Source organism: Ambystoma mexicanum, chromosome 5p, assembly GCF_040938575.1.
Source record: "Ambystoma mexicanum isolate Mex_15411 chromosome 5p, UKY_AmexF1_1, whole genome shotgun sequence".
NCBI classification, from domain to species: Eukaryota; Metazoa; Chordata; class Amphibia; order Caudata; family Ambystomatidae; genus Ambystoma; species Ambystoma mexicanum.
In genome coordinates, this window is record NC_090930.1 from 1024890200 (window position 1) to 1024911552 (window position 21353).

At 48.5% G+C, this 21353-nt stretch overlaps 1 protein-coding gene across 1 annotated transcript in view; it reads left to right on the forward strand.

Annotated features, from left to right (window-relative positions):
• Positions 1-8505: 8505 nt before the first annotated feature.
• The window catches only part of SLC22A23 (solute carrier family 22 member 23), an 857723-nt gene continuing 844875 nt past the window's right edge, over positions 8506-21353 (forward strand). The window contains exon 1 of the mRNA XM_069613506.1: positions 8506-9914. Coding sequence (XP_069469607.1) covers positions 9426-9914 — 489 coding nt within the window. The 5' untranslated portion in view covers positions 8506-9425. The remainder of the gene's footprint in view (positions 9915-21353) is intronic.

A 21353-nucleotide genomic window follows, 5' to 3' on the forward strand; every position in this document is an offset into this window, starting at 1 on the left:
AAGAGTTGATCCAGTCGCAAGCCTTTGGAGAGAAGTTTGCCGTGGAGGTGAGATGGTGACATAGGGTTTTGTGCTCAACAAGGTCGAAGGCAACGGAGAGGTCTAGTAGCAAGAGGAGAGTAGGTTTGCCTGCATCTCTGAAGTCATCTATTTGGTTTTTCAAATCTAGTGGTGCAGTTTCTGTGCCATGCAGAGGACGAAAGCCAGACTGGCGAAGTCCAAGAAGGTGATTGTCCTCAATGTATTTTTGAACTTGCAGGTAGGCTGCTTTGTCCAGGATTTTTAATAAGAATGGAACAGTGGTGATGGGTCTATAGTTCCCTGGTGTCATTGGATCAAGAGAGGGTTTCTTTAGTAGGGGTCTGACTCAGGCTTCTTTAAGGGAAGTGGGTACATGAGCTGTTTGGAAGGACGAGTTGATGAAGGCAGTAACAAATGGCGCGAGGGCTGGTGCACATTCTTTGATAATGTGAGCCGGGCATGCGTCCCCCTTGCAGTTGGAGGGCTTCATGGATTTAATGAGGGCCGTGACATCTGTTTCGTTCATGGCAGTGAATTCGAATTTAGGTGTCTGGTAGTCTGCATTGCATGTGTGGGGGGCTGAGTGGGAGGCTATAAGGGAGGCGAGGGCTTCTTGATGGGCAAGAATTTTGGTGTGCAAGGTGTCAAGCTGGTTAAGCAAGGCTGATTGAATTTGGCTGCACCACGTCTGATCTTTAACAATTGTGGAAGGTGGAGATGAGGGTGATTCTAGTTCCCTAAAAATCGCGAAGATTTCTTTGGTACCTGAGTTAGCATTGTTGATCCTAGTATTGTAAGAATCAGCTTTGGCATGAATGATGGCTGTTTTATATTCCCTCGCAATCATCTTGAATACGGTTTTGTTCAGTTCAGTAGGGTTTCTTTTCCATGTGGCAAGCGATACCCTTTTTTTGGCTCGAAGATCCATGAGTGCTTGGGAAAACCAGGCATTAGAGTGCTTGTTTTTTTTGGCTTTTTTGGCTGTAAGAGGGGCAATGATGTCTACAACTGTGGTGATCACCTGGTTGAAGGTGTTGGCTAGGATAACAGGATCATTTGGAAAGGGAGGTTGCAGTGCTGGAACTAGAAGGTGCGGTAGGAGAGTGTCTTTTGTCAGCTTCTTGGAGCTCCTAGAGAGAGTAGCAGGGAGAAGGATAGAGGGTTTGGATGGAGCTGGGGACGTGTCAATGTGAAAGTTGATATAGTAATGATCTGACCAGGGTAAGGGGGTGGTGGAGGAGAATGGGATGGGGCAGTTGTGATGTGCAACCCAGTCCAGTGTACGTCCTTTGATGTGAGTGGGCTCGCTAATGCTTTGAAGAAATCCAAGGGTGGCTAGTCCTTTCTGAAGTGTGGAGGCATTGGAATCATGGGGGTCGCCTAAGCCGAGTTTGAGGTCACCGAGTAATACTACTTTAGATGTAGTTTTCAGGTTGTGAGAGAGAGAGTGGATGATGGATTCTTGGAAATCACCTAGTGGGCCTGGCGGGCGATATACAAGGTGGAAGGCAATGGAGGAATTGGGGGAAGTCTTAAGTTTAATAAGGAGGTATTCAGCATTATGACCAATATAATTCTGAATTCTTTTAATGTCAAGGGTGTCCTTAGCTATGATGGCCACACCTCCCCCCCCTTTGACCTAGCTGGTCTTGCCTGAATATGGTGTATCCTAGTGGGATAGCCAGCGAGAGGGCGGGTCCAGAGGTGTCTTGCAACCAGGTTTTGCACACAAAGAGAATGTCTAGCTTATCTTTGGAGATGAGATCATGCACATCAAGTGTGTGTGCTGAGATGGAGCGGGCGTTGACCAAGGCGCATATGAGGAGGTTAGAGTTAGGTCTGCAGTGTTTGGTTGGTGTGGTCGATGTGGGCTTGGGGGCAGCAGAATCCAAGGCATCATTCAAGGCATTTACTTGCAAGGTGCTGGGGCAGCAGAGTCTAGCAAGGCATTGTTAAAGGCATTTACTTGCCAGGTGCTGGGGGCAGCAGAGTCTAGCAAGGCATCGTTCAAGGCATTTACTTGCAAGGTGCTGGGGGCAACAAAATCTAGCAAGGCATCATTCAAAGCATTTACTGGCATGGTGCTGGGGGCAACAAGATCTAGCAAGGCATCATTCAAAGCATTTACTGGCATGGTGCTGGGGCAACAAGATCTAGCAAGGCATCATTCAAAGCATTTACTTGCAAGGTGGTGGGGGCAGCAGAGTCTAGCAAGGCATCATTCAAGGCATTTACTTGCAAGGTGCTGGGGGCAACAAAATCTAGCAAGGCATCATTGGCATTATTGCCGGATGGGGCATATGATAAGGCAGATATAGTTGCGCGAGTAGCACTTACATGATGTGCTGGAGGAGCGTCAGTGCGTGTATCTTCACGGTTACCATGGCGGGATATGGTGGCTGGGGTCGAGAGCACCCGCAGTTGGTGGAAGTGAGAGTCAGGTGCGAATGTCTGGCGATGCGTTGGACGAGGAGCAGTGTTCTTGACACAGTCCGGAGCAACATGCGCTCGGTTTAAGTGTTTGCTGGTCGTGTGGGCGGGATCCTTTTTATTTCTGGCAACGCAGGTAATTCGTGTGATGGTGCAGTAAGAGAGGGGGCTTCCAGACAGCGGAATACGAGCTATGTTGTGGTTCCTGGTGCCGAGGCGACCGTTTCGAGTTACCACGCTATGCTGGTAAGAGCAGGGGCGCTGCGAGGCAGTGTGCAGGTGTAAGGTTTCGTTCCTGCAACTGAGAGTGGGCGAGAACGAAGTTGCGGAGGTGCTGATATTTGCTTTGGGTAGGGCGTGGAGACCTGCATCCAGCAGCTCCGAGCAGCAGAGAGCTGCAGAGAGGGGCGACGGCCTTTCCTGTTGGCCTTCCCTCGGTGGCTTCGCCTTGCGGCGCGCCTCGCCTCCATTTAAAGCAGGAGGGGAGGTCGGCGCGAGGTGTGGGACCCAATCGGGTCGGACTTGGAATACTTGTTTATTCCTGGTCTCCATGGCGACGATCTCGGCGGCAACCATCTTAGGTGAACCACAATCCTCGTGGTGTGCAATGGGCGCAATGAATGCTAGCCCAGGCTTCAGCAACAACAAAGCTGAGATTGCAGGCACGGTGGATGTGACTCCTGATGAGTCCCCTCGCAGCGGAGCTGCAGAGAGGGGCGACGGCCTTTCCTGTTGGCCTTCCCTCGGTGGCTTGCTGTCTCGTCTGACCAGTGACAAGATACCTTTCTTCTGGGATTCCCAGGGTGTTGGATTGGTACCCCGCGTCAATCATTCAGCTTGTGAAGATCCACCGACAGACTGAAAGCCTCACCACCTCGCTCCCCGGGAAGAAAAGGTAACGAGCGGTCTCATGACGCTCTGTATAACAAAGATAAGAACTCAGTTTCTCTCCATCATGATCCCATCACAGAGGAAACAACAGTTTACAGAATCCATAAGGTGATGTTGAACTACAGTAAAATGAAGGCCTTTCCACGGCTGAAACTGACAATGATATTTCGATTTTGCCTCTAAAGTGACACTATGCACAGCCAGATGTGCACTAAAGACTCTAAAAAATGTAATTATATTGCCCTTCTTTAACCACTGCATGCAGGGAACTACTTTGCAAGGGTTTTACATGTTAAAATTGTGTGCATTCCTAACAGTTCATTGGAAAGTAAAATGGAGTTAAAAGGCCATGTTAGCTAAGTGGGAGCAGGCCTAATCTTGGATTTGTTTCTCTCTTCTTGTGTCTTCAAATGTGAAACTAGATTCCTAATCCCGTTGTCATAGGGATGTAGGCCTGGTTTCCCTTCAAACATGAGTGCTTTCTCTTAAAAATACAATCTTAAGTTTCAGTAGAGATCACTTTTGCGGTGTGGTGAGATAAAAACAGCTCTGTTCCCCAGCTTTTTATGACACATGCCACTTAGGCCGCAATAAACCTTGCCTTAGCTGGCAATGAGCTCTTGGAATGTGCATAGCTAATCTCAATACAGGACCCCTCTTGAAATTACAGCCAGGAACAGGCACAGGGCCAGAAGTCAAAGGGGGGAGTTAACTGCCCTTTGTGTAAATTGAGAGAAATGATTTTCATTGTGTAATATGCATATTATTCCTCCCACAATAGTCATTTTGAGAGTTCTGAAAAGGTGTCAAACAGGCCTTTCTGGTCATGCAAAAACGATTTTTGTGTGATCTACACAACTCAAGTTATTTATGAAAATATCATGGGGCCCTCCTTTTGTAGTTGAGAGATATGACAATTTGAGGAAACATGTAAATTATGATTCATATTCCGCTCACCGAGTGCCATATTTTTCACGGATATAGTTTGAGAGAAAATTAAGAAAAACTGTAGCTACGCATAGGAATGACATACAAAAGCCTGGGTAAGGTCATTGGACTCACCGCAAAATATAGTGTTAAGAAATGCCTTCATATGTATCACAGTATGAAAATTAAGGACACTTGTCATGCAGTGAGATTTCTGTGTCCGTCAGAAAAAGATGATGGATGGGTCCCCTCCACTGGCCAGTCCAAAGCACTCCCACATTTGCTGGACCTATCAGCCCACTGATGGGTGTGGATGATTGGACAGCCACCAATCCCTTCCACAAGAACCATGACACATTAGTGATATTATTTACCCTATAACTAGGTAACTCCACCTCAAATCAGGACACCTGCCACTAATCCCGGAGGTGACCTACATTCCAAAATCTGAAGCAAAGTTTCAAGCAGTGAGGCCTAAAACTTGCAGAGGAACCAGGTGACGTAGTAGCTGCCTTGGGAACCCTTGGAGGAAGGAGGAAATCCTTGCCTGACCCCATTGGCTGTCCCAGCAGTGGTGTTCTGATGTTCCCCTGATGTCCAATTCAGACCTCTCCTGTAAGTATAGACACCCCAAGCCAGACATTGCATAAGCCCTTTATTCTTGTAGTATTGCATTCAATATTTCCCCATTGAAAACCCACACTGAAAAAAACCAATTGCCAGTGCAATTTACTCATCTCCCCATTGAAGAATCTTTTGTTTGCCCTTGTATTTTAGTCATCTCCCCATTGAAGAATCTCTTGTTTGCCCGTGTACGTTAGCAAATCCCCATTGAAAACCCCTCATTTGTCTGTGTAAATCCTTAGTGTATTAGGTAAATCAATTAATTTCCCCATTTAGTTCACAGGATTTGTATGGTGGGAATTCAAAACCCACCATCTCATCCTAGTGCCTTGTGGATTGGTATAGTTATAAAGTGTTGCCCAAAGGAATTAATCCCATTGTCATCTGAGAAACAAATTTGTCACTGTTTTTAAATTGTACACTGCTAAACGAATTTCCATTTCCCACTGTACTTTCTCTTTGCATCTGTTATCCCAACCCAAAACCGATTTTCCTTTTGTGAGCTAACCCCTTTCCCAGAACCTACCTGTCATTTGCAGCCTCAGTAAAAACGAATTCCATTTGCATTTTCCTTTCCATTGAAATTGAGTTTAAAATCCCCAAAAACAATTTTCCCCTTCTGTTTCTCTTTCCCTATATTGTGGCTTGAACTCATTTCCATTTGTATTCCCTTTCCATTGCCCATGTGTTGCATATCCTAAAACCGATTTTCTCTTCCATGTGTTGCATAACCTAAAACCAATTTTCTCTTTGTCTGCTGACTAGTTTTCCCTAAAAGCCCTGCCTGTCTTTCTAAACATGAGCAAGCAAGTTCCCTGTTTTATATCTCTTTCCCATAGCAGTGGTGAAGAATAATTCAAAAAACCCTGTTATTCCGTGGTGCTGTAAAACGAATGTTCCCCTTCTTTGCTGGCTCCCCATATTGTTTCTGTGGGCACCACACCAAAACCGACTTCCCCACTGTATTCTTACTCCCTGCCACTGCCTTCCATTCAAAGGAATCAAGTCCAATTGATGTTTGGGGGTTGAGTGTTGCAGGGGGGACTGCCTAATTGTGGTGCTATCATTTTGTGTGGAATTGTTCTTTTTCTGTTTTATCATTAAAAGGGCAGTATTTGTAACAGTATATTTCAACTGGGTCACTTTATAGAGTTCATTGTATTTTTGTATTGCCACAACAGTGGTGGCTGTGTAAATTGTTGATCCTCAGTTGACATTAAATAATACATTAATAAATATCTTATTGATAGACACTGGCCTGGTTCCTTAGTCATTGTGACACGGGGTGTTTGTGGAGGTTGGGTGTGAGACGGGTTGGAGGCCTGCTTAAGAAAGAATATGAGGTATTAAAATATGTACAGCGTTTTAATGTGCACCACATTCATTGCAGGGGAAGGAGATCCCTGGCTTGCGTCTGCCATGGAATATATCGTGACAACCTGTTCTGTGGTTTCTCCGGGTAACTTAGGGTGACCAACCCCAATTTCCTTGCAAAAATACAAAAAAGGTAGCAGGCGCCCCTCTGTACAAAAACCATGGCATGATAACATGTTCTGTAGTTTTTAACCACTTTCAGAGTCCACAGCCATAGCCTTTTGCTCACGTACTTTTCGCAAAGGAGGATTAACCATTTGCATATCATTATTTGTCCCGTCCACAAAGGCAGTCCAGCACCGAAATGCCTGGCAAACCGCCTTTGAACAAGAATGCCAACAGCAACCCCAGACACGTGTTTCGGCCTAATACGGCCTCATCAGTGAGGTGGAGCTGTGCCTCTCTGAGCACAGTGAGCAATGCATCCACGTCTGGGTTCCTCTGGGTAACTTAGGGTGACCAGCCCCAAGTTCCTTACAGAAATACAAAAAAGGTAGCAGGCGCCCCCCTCTAGAAAGAACTTGGCATGATAACCTTGTCTGTGGTTTTTACCCACTGTGAGAGTCTGCAGCCATCGCGTTTAGCTCACAGTACTTTTCACAAAGGAGGACTATCCATTTGCATATCAGTCTTTGTCCCGCCCACAATGGCAATACAGCACCAAAATGCCTGACAAACCTCATTTGACCAAAAGTGCCAACAGCAACCCCAGACATGTTTTCGGCCTAGTACGGCCTCATTAGTGAGGTGGAGCTGTGCCTCTCTGAGCACAGTGAGCAAGGGGTCCACGTCTGGGTTCCTAGGGTGACCAACCCCAAGTTCCTTGCAAAAATACAAAAAAGGTAGCAGGCGCCGCTTTCTAGAAAGAACATGGCATGATAACCATGGAACAGGTTTTAACTCACTTTGAAAGTCTGCAGCCATCGCTCTTGGCTCACTGTACTTTGCTATAGAAATGCAATAAAAATACAAAAATACAAATAACTCTTCTGATAAACTCGTAACTGAGTTTCTGGATTTCTGCCATTATCCGAATGAAAAAAGGTCGAAGAAAGAGCTAGTTCTTCCTCCATGACCAGATACATACTCTACATCTGAGCTGCAGCATGCCAGTGAAAACATGCAGTTCCACTATGCAGTGCAGAGGGTGCAGCGACGGCTCAATCATGAAAGAATGCAATCAATGCAAATGTAACAAAAACACAGAAGAAAATCAAACAAACCCAGGACCACATGCTGAAACGTAATGCAGCCTCGTGGTGGTTGTGTCAGCAGATCTCACTGGCACTGCAAGACAGAAATGTGACGGTGGCAGTAAAAACACACACATGGTGCCAAGGCAAATACGAAAGCACTTTGAAGTTGGTGCATGGATGTCAATCCATTTGAAAGTGCACAGTACCAGCTAGGGACCCGGTTGTTTAATTGCCTGTAGTATTTAAGATCTAGAGAAGGTGTCTCGAGGCACTCTACACGCGAGAAAGCAGATCGAAGCCCTAAGAGGCGGCGCGGGGCCCAAAGCACGTACCGGCTCGCTTCCTCAGCCAAAGTGGTAATAAATCGTGTGGCTTATGTAACATGTCTTCGTGCGTGCTTGTTGCATGTATAGTTAGCAAATTCCCAGGGCTGTTTTTGCTACGATTGGTCATTTAGCGCTTCAACTGTCTGGACAGTGCTCTGGCTTAGGGCAGACTCTGGTTAACCGTTTAGGGTTCCACGGCTGTTGGCCTGCTGCCCTGGTGTAAGAGTGACCTATTTTAATGTTACAGAGCAAGGCACTCCACGATACCTGCTTGTGGACACCTGTGCTGGTATCAATATGTCTCCACGCGCTCACGTCTTAATGTGATGGCTCCAGCGCTTCCCAGCAGAGCGAGAATACGTTTATGTAATGGTGGAGTGGAAACATGTTTTCAGGTGGCCTAACATTATTTCCTATTATGGTCGCATGACAATTGCATATGGCTGGAATACTTCAGCGCAATAATTCTCAGTAGGTCCGAAACGTGTTGATTTATTGGTCATTGAGCGGAAAAAATACTTGACAAAGTGGAACACGTCATTTGAAGGTCGTCCTCCAAAGTAAAGAGTTTATATTATTATCATCCAAAACTGAGGGCGCATTCTTCGTGAATCGGGCGGCGCTGCGCATAAGGCCCCTTAAAGCCGCCCGTTCTTGCAGGTGCTGCGTCAGCCGCAGCCGCCGGGTGTCTGACAGCGCGCGCCTCTCACCTGTTCGCCCTTCCCAACTCCGCCGCAGGGGCGGGGTGTGTTGGGCCCAGGTGAACGCAGGCAGACAGGCTCCGCCGCTTCCGGTCCTGCACAGCGAGGGATGACTGGGAGAGCTGGCAGCCCCGGCTGAGTGTCAGAGTCACAGAACCCTCACCCCGCCCCAGGAGGCACTGTCGTCGCCTCAGGGAAGCCAGCAGGACAGCCTCCTGAGCCAGCACACTGACAGTGACCACTGAAGAGTCCCCTGGGTGCAGCGAGCACTGCACTTCCTCCCTGGCATAGGATCCAGTCACACTGACGGACAGTGTCGGTCTGTCCCTGGTGAAGGAGGACGACGCGGACTCTATGAGCTATTCCTGTTGCAGGAGGAGCCACGTTCAGGGCGACAATCCGATCAACTCCCTGGAGCTTGTGAGCAGGGTCACTAGGTAGAGGCGGCAGACACGTCCCCGCTGGCCTTGGAGAGGAGACTGGGTGCAAGCAACAGACACTGCCCCCCGCCACCCCTCTACTTCCTCACCAGCAGGCAGGTCTCCCGAGGAGCAGGACGCCGGCGCGGGGTGTAACAAGCAGGCACAGCCAGTCTCCCTGCGTGCAGGAAGCAGCCGGGGTCTCCTAGAGAGCAGGCACAGTGACGGTATGCCAGGCTGGCCAGTCTGCGTGCACTGGCAATAAGTGCCACAGGGTGCAGGCTGCAGCCCGGGAGGGGACAGTGACAGCCCCCGTTCTCCTGCGTGCCTGGAGAGGAGGGTAGGATCAGCTTCCTCCAGCCCCCCATCCACCTCCTGCACAGATGCCGCTCTCCGGCCGCTGCTGACAGTCCGCAGGCAGCCGCCTCTCGCTGTCAGCCGGGTGCCGCATCGCGGGAGGCGGGAGTCCTCCTGCGGCAGAGCCGGGACCCCCTCCATGTGAGCGGCGGCCGCAACATGGCCACGGAGCGACGAGGAGCGGAGCCCGCGCCGCCGCCGCCGCCGCCGCTGGAGGAGAACGGCTCGGCGCGGACCGCAGGCCCCGGGTCCCGGCGGGGCTCCACGGCCGAGGGCCCCAGCCCGCTGCTGCTGGACTTCGACGGCTCGGTGCTGCCCGTGGTTGGTGGCCTGGGGCGCTACCCGCGGCTGCTGGTGCTGCTCACCTGGATCCCCGCTCTCTTCATCGGCTTCAGCCAATTCTCCGACTCCTTCCTGCTGGACCAGCCCGACTATTGGTGCCTGGGCAGCCGCGACAACGCCACTGGCCCCCGGCTGCTGACTCCCACCCCGGGGCTGCCCGCCCTGCACAACCACAGCGAGCTGGCCAGCCGCGGCCTGCGGGAGCACCCTGCCCACGCCGAGGACCCGCAGCTGGGGGCCGACTGCCAGTGCCACGAGTGGAGCTACGACATCCGGGCCGGGCTGCTGCAGAACGTGGTCAGCAAGGTGAGCAGAGTGATGTGTGCACCGCACCCCCCTGTACTGTGCCCCAATACCCACCAGGTCCGTGTGCGTACTTTATGCTGAATCCTGCACGAACGCGTGCAATACATCCCTACACGCCCGACAATGACCCATCCTAATGCGCTCACCCCCGCCTCCCATCAACCACAAGGTTCACTAAACCGCCAAACCCTCGTGTGTTATAACCCCCTGCGACATGCCCTCCCACACAGCCTCCGCATCCCTTGCACGATAGTATAAATCCCATGCATAACAACGGAATTCCCCCACTTCTTTCCCCGTAAACTGTGCAGCACCCTCACAACCCCCCCCCCCCATCCCCAATATACCCGCAGCAACCACGGACATCATCTAAACCCTCATCGGGTTACAGTCTGCTCGACACGTCCCCATCTTGCGGGGAGAGCTGTAGAGGAGTGGGTGCATGAACCCACCGAGCTTGCTTTATCCACATATATCCGCCGTATAGAGGGATACCTTTGCGCATATACGTCCCACTGACAGTAAAGGCCAGAGCTAATGAGACGGTTAACTGTCAGTCATGGGTACCGAGCCCCGAGCTATGCCTCCTTATCAGCGTTTGCACATATTGCTCAAGTGCAGCCCTTGCATTGAAAGGGGCGCTCGGTTAATACCGAGCCGTGGTCCAGGCCCTTGGGAGCAGACGTTAACCCAAGCTGCAGTTATCAAAAACGCCGCAGAAAATACAGCGGGGCGGGCTGGCCGTGTAGCGTTTCCTGGGAATCGCGGCATTGGACGTGTATCTGGGACTCCGTTTCGGACCCAATAGCCCGTGCATTATAAACACGCCGCTGGCGAGCAGAGCCACGCACGTCACTTGGCGAGGGGTCCGACTCAGCGGGCTGTGCCCGACTGCCAGTCCATCAGAGAAGAGGACGGGGGTGGGACGAGCCCCCTGCCCCAAAGGGCACGTGAGCAGCGCTGTTTGTTACCGTAACAGCCTGTCCACGCGAAAGTGCTCCGCCAGGGCTCACGTTCTTTGTCGGGCCCTCGGCAGGCCATGCTGTGCACATGCACGCGAGCCACGGTGCATGGGCAGGCATCTATCCTCTGCACTCGGAATGGCTTTGGCTTTTCGAGTTTTCTCAGCCTTGGCCTTCAAACTTGGTACCCGCGTAGTATTCCAATCCGAGCCTGTACATTTGGCTTTTCATTTCACGCCTATACATTATTATTACCCCCCCCCTCTCTCTCTCTCCCACCCGCCACCTCCTGACCACGTTTTCAAGCAATGCCCTCTTTACCCTCTTCTGCAAATGATCCAAGTTGATGTATAGTTTAAATACAGAGAAGCGCATGTCACAATGTCGAATGTTTTACGAATTGCCCCTCTTTAATGACCTACTTCATAGTCGTTTTTTTCAAAGGGCGGTTTATCTCCCTATGTCCCCCCTTTTTCTTTCTTCTATTTTCTTTTATTCTTTTTTTTTTTTTTTTTTTTACGTCTCCCCTTAGTTCCCCCGTTTTGAGACACCTTCCACAAGGAATTTGAGCATGGAACAGCGGCTGTAGCTTAGTGTGGTCAGAGGGTCGAGGGAGCGCAGACAATACCAGTGCTGCCTGTTATCTCCCCACTGCATGCATCATTTCCTCGCCAGCAGCCAATGGAACCAGCAGTCTGGTCTGGGGTCCAAGCCAGGGTCCCAGTGGACTGCCCTTTTTAGACCTCGTCTAGGCTGAGTAGTGTGGGCTCGCTTTGCTTCTCTTACCAGATCCCTACCTAAGTAATAAATCACAGACAATTTATGTGTATGGAAAAGTTGTAGGCCGTAGGCATTTTATTTTCTTACAGAAAATACAACACAACAAAATAAATACACTGCCATATGCTTTTGGCACCTTGTGTCAAGTCCCGAAGTTGCCCAAGGCTCCTCCTGAGTCCTTGTTATCCCTGGGCCTTCATTCCTGGGCACATGCCGCCTACGACGTGTCTTGGACCGTGTACCGAAAGAGTACTCGGCGTTCCTTCTGCCTCCTCCTTCTTTTCTTGGACCGTGTACCAAAAGAGTACTCAGCGTTCTTACTTCTGCCCGCTCCTTCTTTTTTTGGACCGTGTACCGAGAGAGTACTCAGCGTATCGGCTCCTGCCTGCACCCTTCTTCTTCAGTTATTATTGTTGGGTGGCAAATGTTTTTCCTTCCCCTTCACCAGGCACTAAGAGCCTACCCGAGAGAGGTGAGCTCTTACCTGGTTTGTGCCGCCTCTCCTTTTCCAGGCTTACTTATACCCCGCCGGCCTTTTGTTCCTTCCTGGGGGCGGCCGGGTTACCCCCCTGACTCCTTGCTGTTACATTTCGCACCTTCCCAGGTGCTGTTTCCTGCCCTTCCTGGGCTTTTGTTTCTTGTGGCGCTGTTTGGACGCCCCTACCTACGCTTTCACGCCGTTTTCCCCCACCCTGCGCCTAGACTCCCAGACCCTCTATCGTCCCGCATTTCATGCGGCCCGGGGCCTGGGTCATTAGAGTCCACCTGTTCAACATGTGACGGGCAGCTTCGAGAGGCGATTGCTTTTGCAGTGTGCACTAGACGCAGGATTTAAACCGCTCGCCCCAGGGCTCTTGCAACGTATACATTAGCGGCCCCATTGCCTTTGTTACGTGTTTTTATTTTTTTTATTTTATTTTTTGCAATATTTATTTTAAAAAGATTACAATATCACGAACATATTTACAATAAAATATAAACATCATGCAATAATCAAATCAACTTAACTATATACATCAGAAACACCCCCCTCACCCCCGGAGCCACGATACAATCAATAAAACAAATCTAATACAGTAACATAAATTTGCCCCAGATCTTATTAAATAATGCTTCTTTCTTCTCTCTCCGATACAGCACTCTCTCCATATCAGCTAGAGCATGCATCTCAGCGATACATTCCTCAATAGTAACAGGGGTAGATGTTTTCCAATGTCTCAAAATTAGCTTCTTCCCCGCCATTGCCCCACAAAAGATCCATTTCTTCTGAGAAGTAGTCGGGTCGTCCAACAAATTCCCACTACCCAGCACTACGGTCTTAAAATCCATATGAACCTTCTCTTCAAGAATCCTTTCACAGATCTGGTCAAATTCAAACCACAGACCTCTCACCCTTGAGCACTCCCACAACATATGCTCCAAGGTGCCCACCTCGTGTAAACATGCCCAACATTCCGAGCTGTCAGTCATCCCCCTCTTCATCATTCTCTCAGGCGTCCAGTATGTCCTATTCAAGATCTTTATTTGACGCGACCTGTCTGCAAGACTCCAAGAACACAACTTCACGTTCTCACAAATACTTGTGCTATTGGGACCCGAGTTACTGTGGTCTGGCAGTGGTGGAGTGGCCTACAGGGGACTTGGGGTGGACCTCTCCTCCACGTACCTCTTTTCTCTGGGTAGTAGGACAAGAAGCACAACACCATATCCCTCAGTCACCCCACCCCTTCTCCCAACCCCTCCTCATTCTCATTTTGCAAATTTGTTATAGAGCTTCCAGTATGTCTTATGTTTTACTACTTGTTAATCACTATAAAGGGGAAAATGTGTTTTTTAAAATGCACTGTTTGTATCCATTTTGATAAATGTTCTTAGGCTGAGAACCCCCTGACCCTACATGGAGGGATTGGGGCTTGCTCTCTTCTCTCTCTCACATGGTGTTATATGGAGGCACTTTGAAAATATTTCCAGGGCTGCTTTTATTTCCCAGTCCACCCCTGTGCCAAGAGAGGAAAGCTGGCATTGCGAACCAAGGCCAACCTTTGGGAATTATTACACGCACTCTTTCAGGGCTCTGCTTCAAATCTGCATTCACAAAGAGGTAAACAGTGGCTCTTACATGTGCGTCTAACCAGAGAAATTCCTGACCCCAAACAAATAGGAAACCTACAAAAAAATGTTTTGCCTTTGTTCTCTAATAACGCTTCACAATGGAGGTATGTACAACTCTTAAGGACAGTGACTCCCCAACTTATTAAGACTGTGTTCCCTTGACTAAAAAATACTGTTAGCGGGCCCAGAGATGTCGGGATGTCTTATTTTTTTCTATTTTTTTTTTTCTATTAAAGCAGATATGATCCTATTGTGACGAATCAACTTCCGGGGCACCAATGGTCCAGGGATGAATATCAGTTTCTAAATCAATCGGCCCCACACCTCTAGTACATCAGAAGGGATCAAACAGATTGGAAACACAAGCAAACTATAAACCTCCTTGTCCAATTTTGGTAACCTGGATGGAACAGCAGGCTTATCTCGGCAAGGTCGCGGATCGTTGGTTATTAGCAACACAGCGAATATACAATTATTAACCAATGATAAAAGGGACTGTCCAAAGGTTGTATAAACATATCTATCTACTTCATTATCATCATAACAGACAATTCTAGCACACCACAAAATACAATTCACCCTGCAAAGGAATGCAGAGGACTGACCGTTTCAAAGAATGAAAAGGGATGCACTCTGTATACTAACAGGAGGCTAGTCTGTAAAATAATTAATCGCAATAGTAGTTCAAGGATATTTGGTTTCAATACAAAGGGAGCAATGGGTCATAAAAAAAGTCACTAGGAGTCATCCGGGAAGGACCAGTGGGACAGACCCACACCACAATGTACCTTGTGCTTGTAGACCGTATAGGGTCGGTTTCAGGGTGCTTTGCAGCTCCTGTGACAGAGGTCAAGATGGGAGATATCTGCCGGTATCAGGCGGCAGGCAGTTCGGTGAGCGAGGCAGGACTGACTGCTGCAGGCTGCCCTACACAGCGTAACGGGGTCAGGAATCTTCTCAATGCTGGTCTGATGCACTGGCCGGGATCTTGCTTCCCTCTTGGAGGTCCTGGCCTTCCTTCACTGGCAGAAGCTGTAAGGCAGAGTGTACCTTCAGCTAGGGTCCGATGCAGAGTTCTTCTTGTTACTCCTTGCAAAGTCTTGAGATCTGCCAAAAGAGGGGCTCAACGCTCTTTCTTTAAAGCAAAATGGGCCCCAGTGATTGGTGTAGGCTAAGCCTACCTTAATGAACAAATCCTGGTTCCCCACCAGCATTCTCTGTTATGCATGAGGTCATAACCAGAGTGCTTTGCAACAGAAAAGATAAAGGGATGAAAACATGTAATACTAAGTCCCACCCATCTTCCTGTCTGTTGTGGATCAAAGGGTCTCTCTGGTTAATTGTGCTTTCTGTGATTCCTCATTAAAGCGGCAGGTCTCTCTTGCAGCTGCGGCAGGACCACGCTTTTGGTCTCTGCCAAACCACATACTATTACCTTCTGAATGGGGTCCTCCTGCGGAAATTACTACTATAAATACATAGTTCCAGACATGACTGGTCACTGCCCTTGATACTGAAAGGCAGGCAATGGCTTCACGTTGAAACAATGCATTTTAAAGGTCGTTTAGGTTTTCTGACTTTCTTGTTTCAGCTTCTACAGCCAGGCACCATGTGGGCCTTTTTGAAGTATGCTCTATTAGTATGCTAACTGATGCCACCATCTGCAAAGAGTAAACAACCGGACAGGGCATATCTATGTAGCATTTGATAGTTAATTAGGCTGGCCATGGCAGGAGGAAGGTTTTATGCACCTCCTTCTGAGATGCCTTCATGTACTGTTGGCTGTCATATTCCACTAAATATGACAGGGGGCGGCACCTGTAACATAACAAGCGTATTTGTAAAGCACACGTTCACCCCCAAAAGGGCATTTTGGTATTAATAACAGATGTTTATTGTTACCCAACTTAATTGTACTCCATTTAGCGACCTCAGAAAAATAAATGGCTGAGTGGACCTGCCAAGAAAACACACGCCCCTGTAGTGGATGCATTAGTCCACTGAGCCACAGACTCGACTCTGTAGGCTGTGTCCTCCCAGAGTACACGTCTGTGTATGTCGTGCGGCGAGCATAGGAAAATTACCACCACACATTTTCTGGAGGTTGATCTACCATCATTCAATTTGATTTAAAAAATTTTAAAAAGCCAGGCAAGCGCACACCCACAGTGCGGATTTCAGTACCGAGTGCCTTTGCGACTTACTCTGACCAACCACACGTTATCCTCTGGGCTTTCCACAGGTGCATCTCCAGTTTGAAGTCCACTTATTTGGAAGTTCGATTATTTCACTCGTCATTTTACTCTGAGACTGTTAAATGAGTGGGGTTTTAATTTCAGGGTACGAAATTAACATTTGATGAGCAGGTGCTTAAATCAGCTCGTGGCCGTCGGGCATCATCCAGTATGGAGGAGCTGGGCTGGCGCTAGGCGTGTGCAGCATGTGCAGCTGCACTTGGCCCCGCGCCTGCTAGGGCCCCGCGCTGAGGGAGCCGTTGATTGACTCTCTTGCAGTATGGGCCGTGTCCTCAGAGTCCCTAAGCTTGCTGCAGCCAACACTGAGCACACAGGCGGCACACGCTGCAGCCTGCATGATGAAGGGGAAGCTTGCCGGGATATCTTTTTCAAAAGCGTCTTTCCTCCCTGGATGTTTGGCTCCCTTTTTTGGTTCTTCTGGGGAGGCAACTTGTCGCTCTCCTCCTGCTGTGACTCTGGAGAGACATCCCTATCCCAGCTGCCCAATAGGCTCTGCAGGCCTCATAAGCACTGCTGATCACTTTCTTTCTTAAAGCAGAGTGTTTAAAGTGGGTGAATTTACTATTGGTGGCCTATTTAAAAGCCCATTGTTGTGTTAAGAACTGCAAAGGGAAATTTTTATTTTGAAAGCACATGCAAAGCAGCAGTTAGCTGCTCTGTGCCTTCCTCCAGCACAACTAAATATATTGCACAAAACCGTTTTAGCTATTTGCCTTATTACCACATGTTTATATTTCCCCAGCCAAAAAGTGTTTTAAGTAGAATATAACATTTTCCTCACATTATATATGAAGCATGAAACTGAGCCATGAATATTTACCAAGGATGTGACAAGCGTTGTCATCCTGGAGACTGGAGGGGATATTTTCTCTGATTCTGGCCCTGTGCTGATTTTCAGGGCACAAGTCGATACATGTGGGTGCATAGCGTACGCCCACTTTTTTCAACGGGTAGACTCAACCCCTGGTCCTGTGTTTTTGAGGCCATCATTTAAAAAAAAAAAAAAACAATGTGCTTGCTCATGTGTTCCGACACCAGGTTGTCATGTTTCCAATGCAGACACTTACCCACAAGAAAACATAAAAGTGCCATTAAAGCTCATGTCTCATGTTTGGATTTTGTTTTCTTTGGAAAATTTCACTATAAATTGTTGGGCTTAAAGGTGGGCACCTTTTTATACTTTGCTAGTGTATTTATTGGAAATTCTCCTCTTGGATTAACATGTTTTCGCTGCTGCCTACATGCGTAGTGGTCATTATCTTGTGATGTCAATTCCTGTGATGGTATTGCATCCAAATTAAGGGGCCCTGAACTTAATTTGCTGCACTTGGCCCTGAAAATCCTATTGCCGGCCCTGCGTAGGAGCTACTGCGGGGGAAGCAGGAGCAAGTGCACAGCACACAGTGAATCTAATTTCCACATGAGATGCACACTTTAACTTTGTGTCCATTATGTTTAAATGTATATTAGATGGGTTCTAATTCTTCTTTATTAGCTTTCTAAAATACTCGGTTAATGACACATATGCATGTTGGAAAAGCACCAGTTGGCCTAGGGAGCCAAACGTAGCTATTGGTTTCAAGCTACCCAGGCTCTTCTAGGGTAGCTTCTTATCAAGTGAAATAATTTGTAAAGTTGGGAAATGGCCACTTGCTTAAGGATGTGGCAGGGTTGAGATATGTGGATTGGAGTGTTTTAATTTTTTGTAATTTTATTTTTTGACCTTTTTAAATGTGCTGGCAAAAGTGAACTATCTGACCGGTGTTGAGTGTTTGCCGCTTGTTGGGTCTGTGAGACTCTGCTTGGTCTGAACTGTTGTGAGCACGGGTGGATTCCACCCTGTGAATGTGGTGCTCTCTTCTCGCAGTGTTGAAACGTGGGTCACTCTTTTTTTCACCACACGCTGACATCGGTTCAGGTGTCTTTTTACACCACACTGCTGAAAGGCCAAGGAGTGATTTATTTATTTTTTTGTTCACCCCGCCCCCCCCCACGCAGAACAGTGACCGCTTTCTGTGGGCTCCACGAGGAGTTTGGGGGACACGGTGCCAGATCCCCAACACGACTACTCTGAATATCACGTTCAAGTGTTCAGCCAAATATCGAACAGTTTGGCCAAATGCTGTGGTGTCTGCATGAAGGTGTTTTTTTTTTTTTTTTTTTTTTTTTTTTTTAAATGTAATTAAAAAAAAATGTGCAATAAGCATTTGCCCTTTTTCTGATACGTTCTGTGCCCAATAGCCTCTCTGAGAATGTTGCATTTAGAAGTTGTGCCCAATAGCCTCTCTGAGAATGTTGCATTTAGAAGTTGTGCCCAATAGCCTCTCTGAGAAAAGTTGAATTTAGAAGTGTACCCAATATCCTAATAGTCTAATATCATCTGTATAATGCAGACTCTAGAACTGTGCCTAATAGTCTAAAATCCCTTTTATACAAAACTGAATCTAGAGGTAGACCTAATACCACCTCCTGTGTACAGTCAAATCTAGAAGTGTAATACCCTAGAAGTGTATTAATACCCTAATATCATCTCTGTGTACAGTTGAAGCTAGAAGTGCACCTAATAGTCTAATATCATCTATGTGCAAATTGAACGTGGAAGTGTGCCTAATAGCGGGCTTCTACTGATTTTAGAACTACCACTAGTTGCCACATTCAACCTCTCCTTTAAATAGCTTACCTATCCTCCAGTTTACTAGAAGAATGCCAGCTTACTAGAAGAGTCTGCCAACAACATAGCAGTGCTGTAGCTACAACTAAATAGACTGCCTAACTAGCATATCCTAGGGTCTAGCTACACCTCAAAACGGCCTAATATCTGCAAACTACTACAACCCTGAAACCAAGACTACTCACAGCCAGTGACATAGTCTAACATATATAAAGTCCAATAAACTTAAGTTTCAACTGAGACCACACCTAACAGCTCGTACTAAGCATGAGTGCACCCACTCCAACGGAGTCTGTCGGGAACGACCACCGTGGACCGCCCTCACTTCCCGGTGTGCCATCCGTCCCGTACCCCCCCCTTCCCAATCACCCCTTCCTTCTTTGCACCCTCTACCATCCACCTCTCCAAACACCAAGCCAGAGGGGCATGATGGTGAGCCAACCACCCTAAGACCACTCCTCCCCCGAACCTCACCACCGGCCAGCCCACATTAACTATGCCTGCTCCCTTCACTATCACAGCGGGCACACCTTGCCCTGCAAGCATCCACCCCCCGCCTTGCCCACAAACCCCCACCACCTTCCTCCCCCGAACACAGCCCCCGTCCCTAAAAACTGCATGCCTAGCCCTAGCAAGAACCGAAGCCGCAGCCCTCTCTCCCTCTGACCGCCCCCCCTCCCTCTCTCACACTCCAATCGCAACAAAGAAACTAAAAGGGAATCGCACCTGGTCCCCCTTAATCTGTCAGCACTCATCGCCTCCCTTGTCTCGACCCACCTCCACTTTCGCCCAATCACCTCCGTCCCCCGTAGCTTCACCTTTTCTGAAACTCATCTCCCTCGAATTCTCATCAACTGAAATGGAAACTCCTAACCGCCCACACTCCACCCTCAATACCCCCGAGCCAAAACCCAATCATCCGAACACAGTCACCCAATCCCGCCCGAAGGCTGCCAATTCTTCTGCTCGCCCATTATTCCCACCGATCATCACCCACCCTCTCCCTCACCAGCTTCCTTTCTCTCCGCCACTACCCCCTTCCACTCCAGCCCTGAGACCAACCTCGCCTGTCGATGTGAACTGCATCCTATTTAATGCCCGATCCGTAGCAAAAAACATTCTCCATCTTTGACCTCCTCGCCTCTGAAAAATCAGACCTGGTCTTCATCACCGAAACTTGGTTCTCTGACGTCTTCCCTCTAATTGCCAGTGAAACCTTTCCCCCTGACTACTCCCTCATACCACTGAACCATCTCCTCTAGAGGAGGGGGAGTAGCATTCGTCTTCAAGTCTCTCTTCCACGCCTCAATCATCGACAACCAACCTTCCATTCCTTCCTGCAAATCACTCCTCGTTAAACTATCCCTCTCCCCGTCGCTCTCACACAGCTTCCTAATAATCTACAGGCCCCCAGGCTACGATAGACAATTCGCAAACAACCTCTGCGACTCAATTGCCACCCTTCAACTAAACCATCCCAACCTCACCCTTCTTGGAGACTTCAACATATGGCTAAACATCCCCACCGACCCTATGACACACTCTCAGGTTGACGGTTTAAACACAATTAACTTCCAACCCCACATAAATGGCCCGACTCACTATAAAGGACACACTCTTGATGCTATCTTTATCTCCAACACCCTGTTTCATTTAAACCCCCCCCCTCCACACCCACATCATCTGGTCCGATCACTTCATCCTCTCTTTCGTCATTTGCTCACCCGACCCCACTCCCGTACTTGAATCTGAACCACCTAATCTACGCAAATGCTGGAAAAAACGAATAATCTTCCCGGACCAAGCCGACGCACTCCTCGAATCTCCACCACCTACCAGCCAACTCATTAAACAACTAACCCCTGATGCCTTTGACTCATGGCTCAACGCATCTCTGATGCGGCTCGGACCCCCTTGCAAACCATCAACCCGCCGTGGCCTTTTCCCCAAATGGTTCACCACTGAGTTGAAGACCACTAAACGACTATATAAATACCTAGAACGCAAATGGCAGAAAGACAAAACCAAGGAGAACGGGGCCACCTTAGCCCGACACCTCTATCAGTACAAGGTCGAAATCCGGAAAGCAAAAGAAAAAAGCCCACTACAACGCCCGAATACTAAATTGCAAAAACCCCAGCAAGGAACTCCACAAAATCATCTCTGAATTCACCAAACCAACTTGCACCACGACCGTCCCAACCCCCCTCACAATCACTGTGCGACTCACTCTCCCTCCACTTCTACACCACGGCTCTCGAAAGAACAAATACTCTAGCCACCAAACTAGCTCTCTTACATCCACCAGGCAATACTCTCCCCACCCTCCCCCATAGCGGCCAGCCCACCAGCTGTGGCCACTATGCAACCAACGTTCGAAGCCTTTAGTCCAATATCACCAGAGCAATTTCTCAAACTTCTATCTGCCCTCAAACCATCTGGCTCCCCGCTGGACCCTTGCCCGGTCACAACCCTCAAAGAAATGTTCGCTTCCACCCGCTCAGGAGAACACGCAAGGTCCATCATAAATGCCTCCCTTTCCTCTGGTATCTTTCCCGACGCATTCAAAACGGTTCATGTCAAACCGCTAATTAAAAAAAACCTTCCCTTGACCCTCTACAGCCCAAAAACTACCGCCTCATCTCGAACACCAGATTCC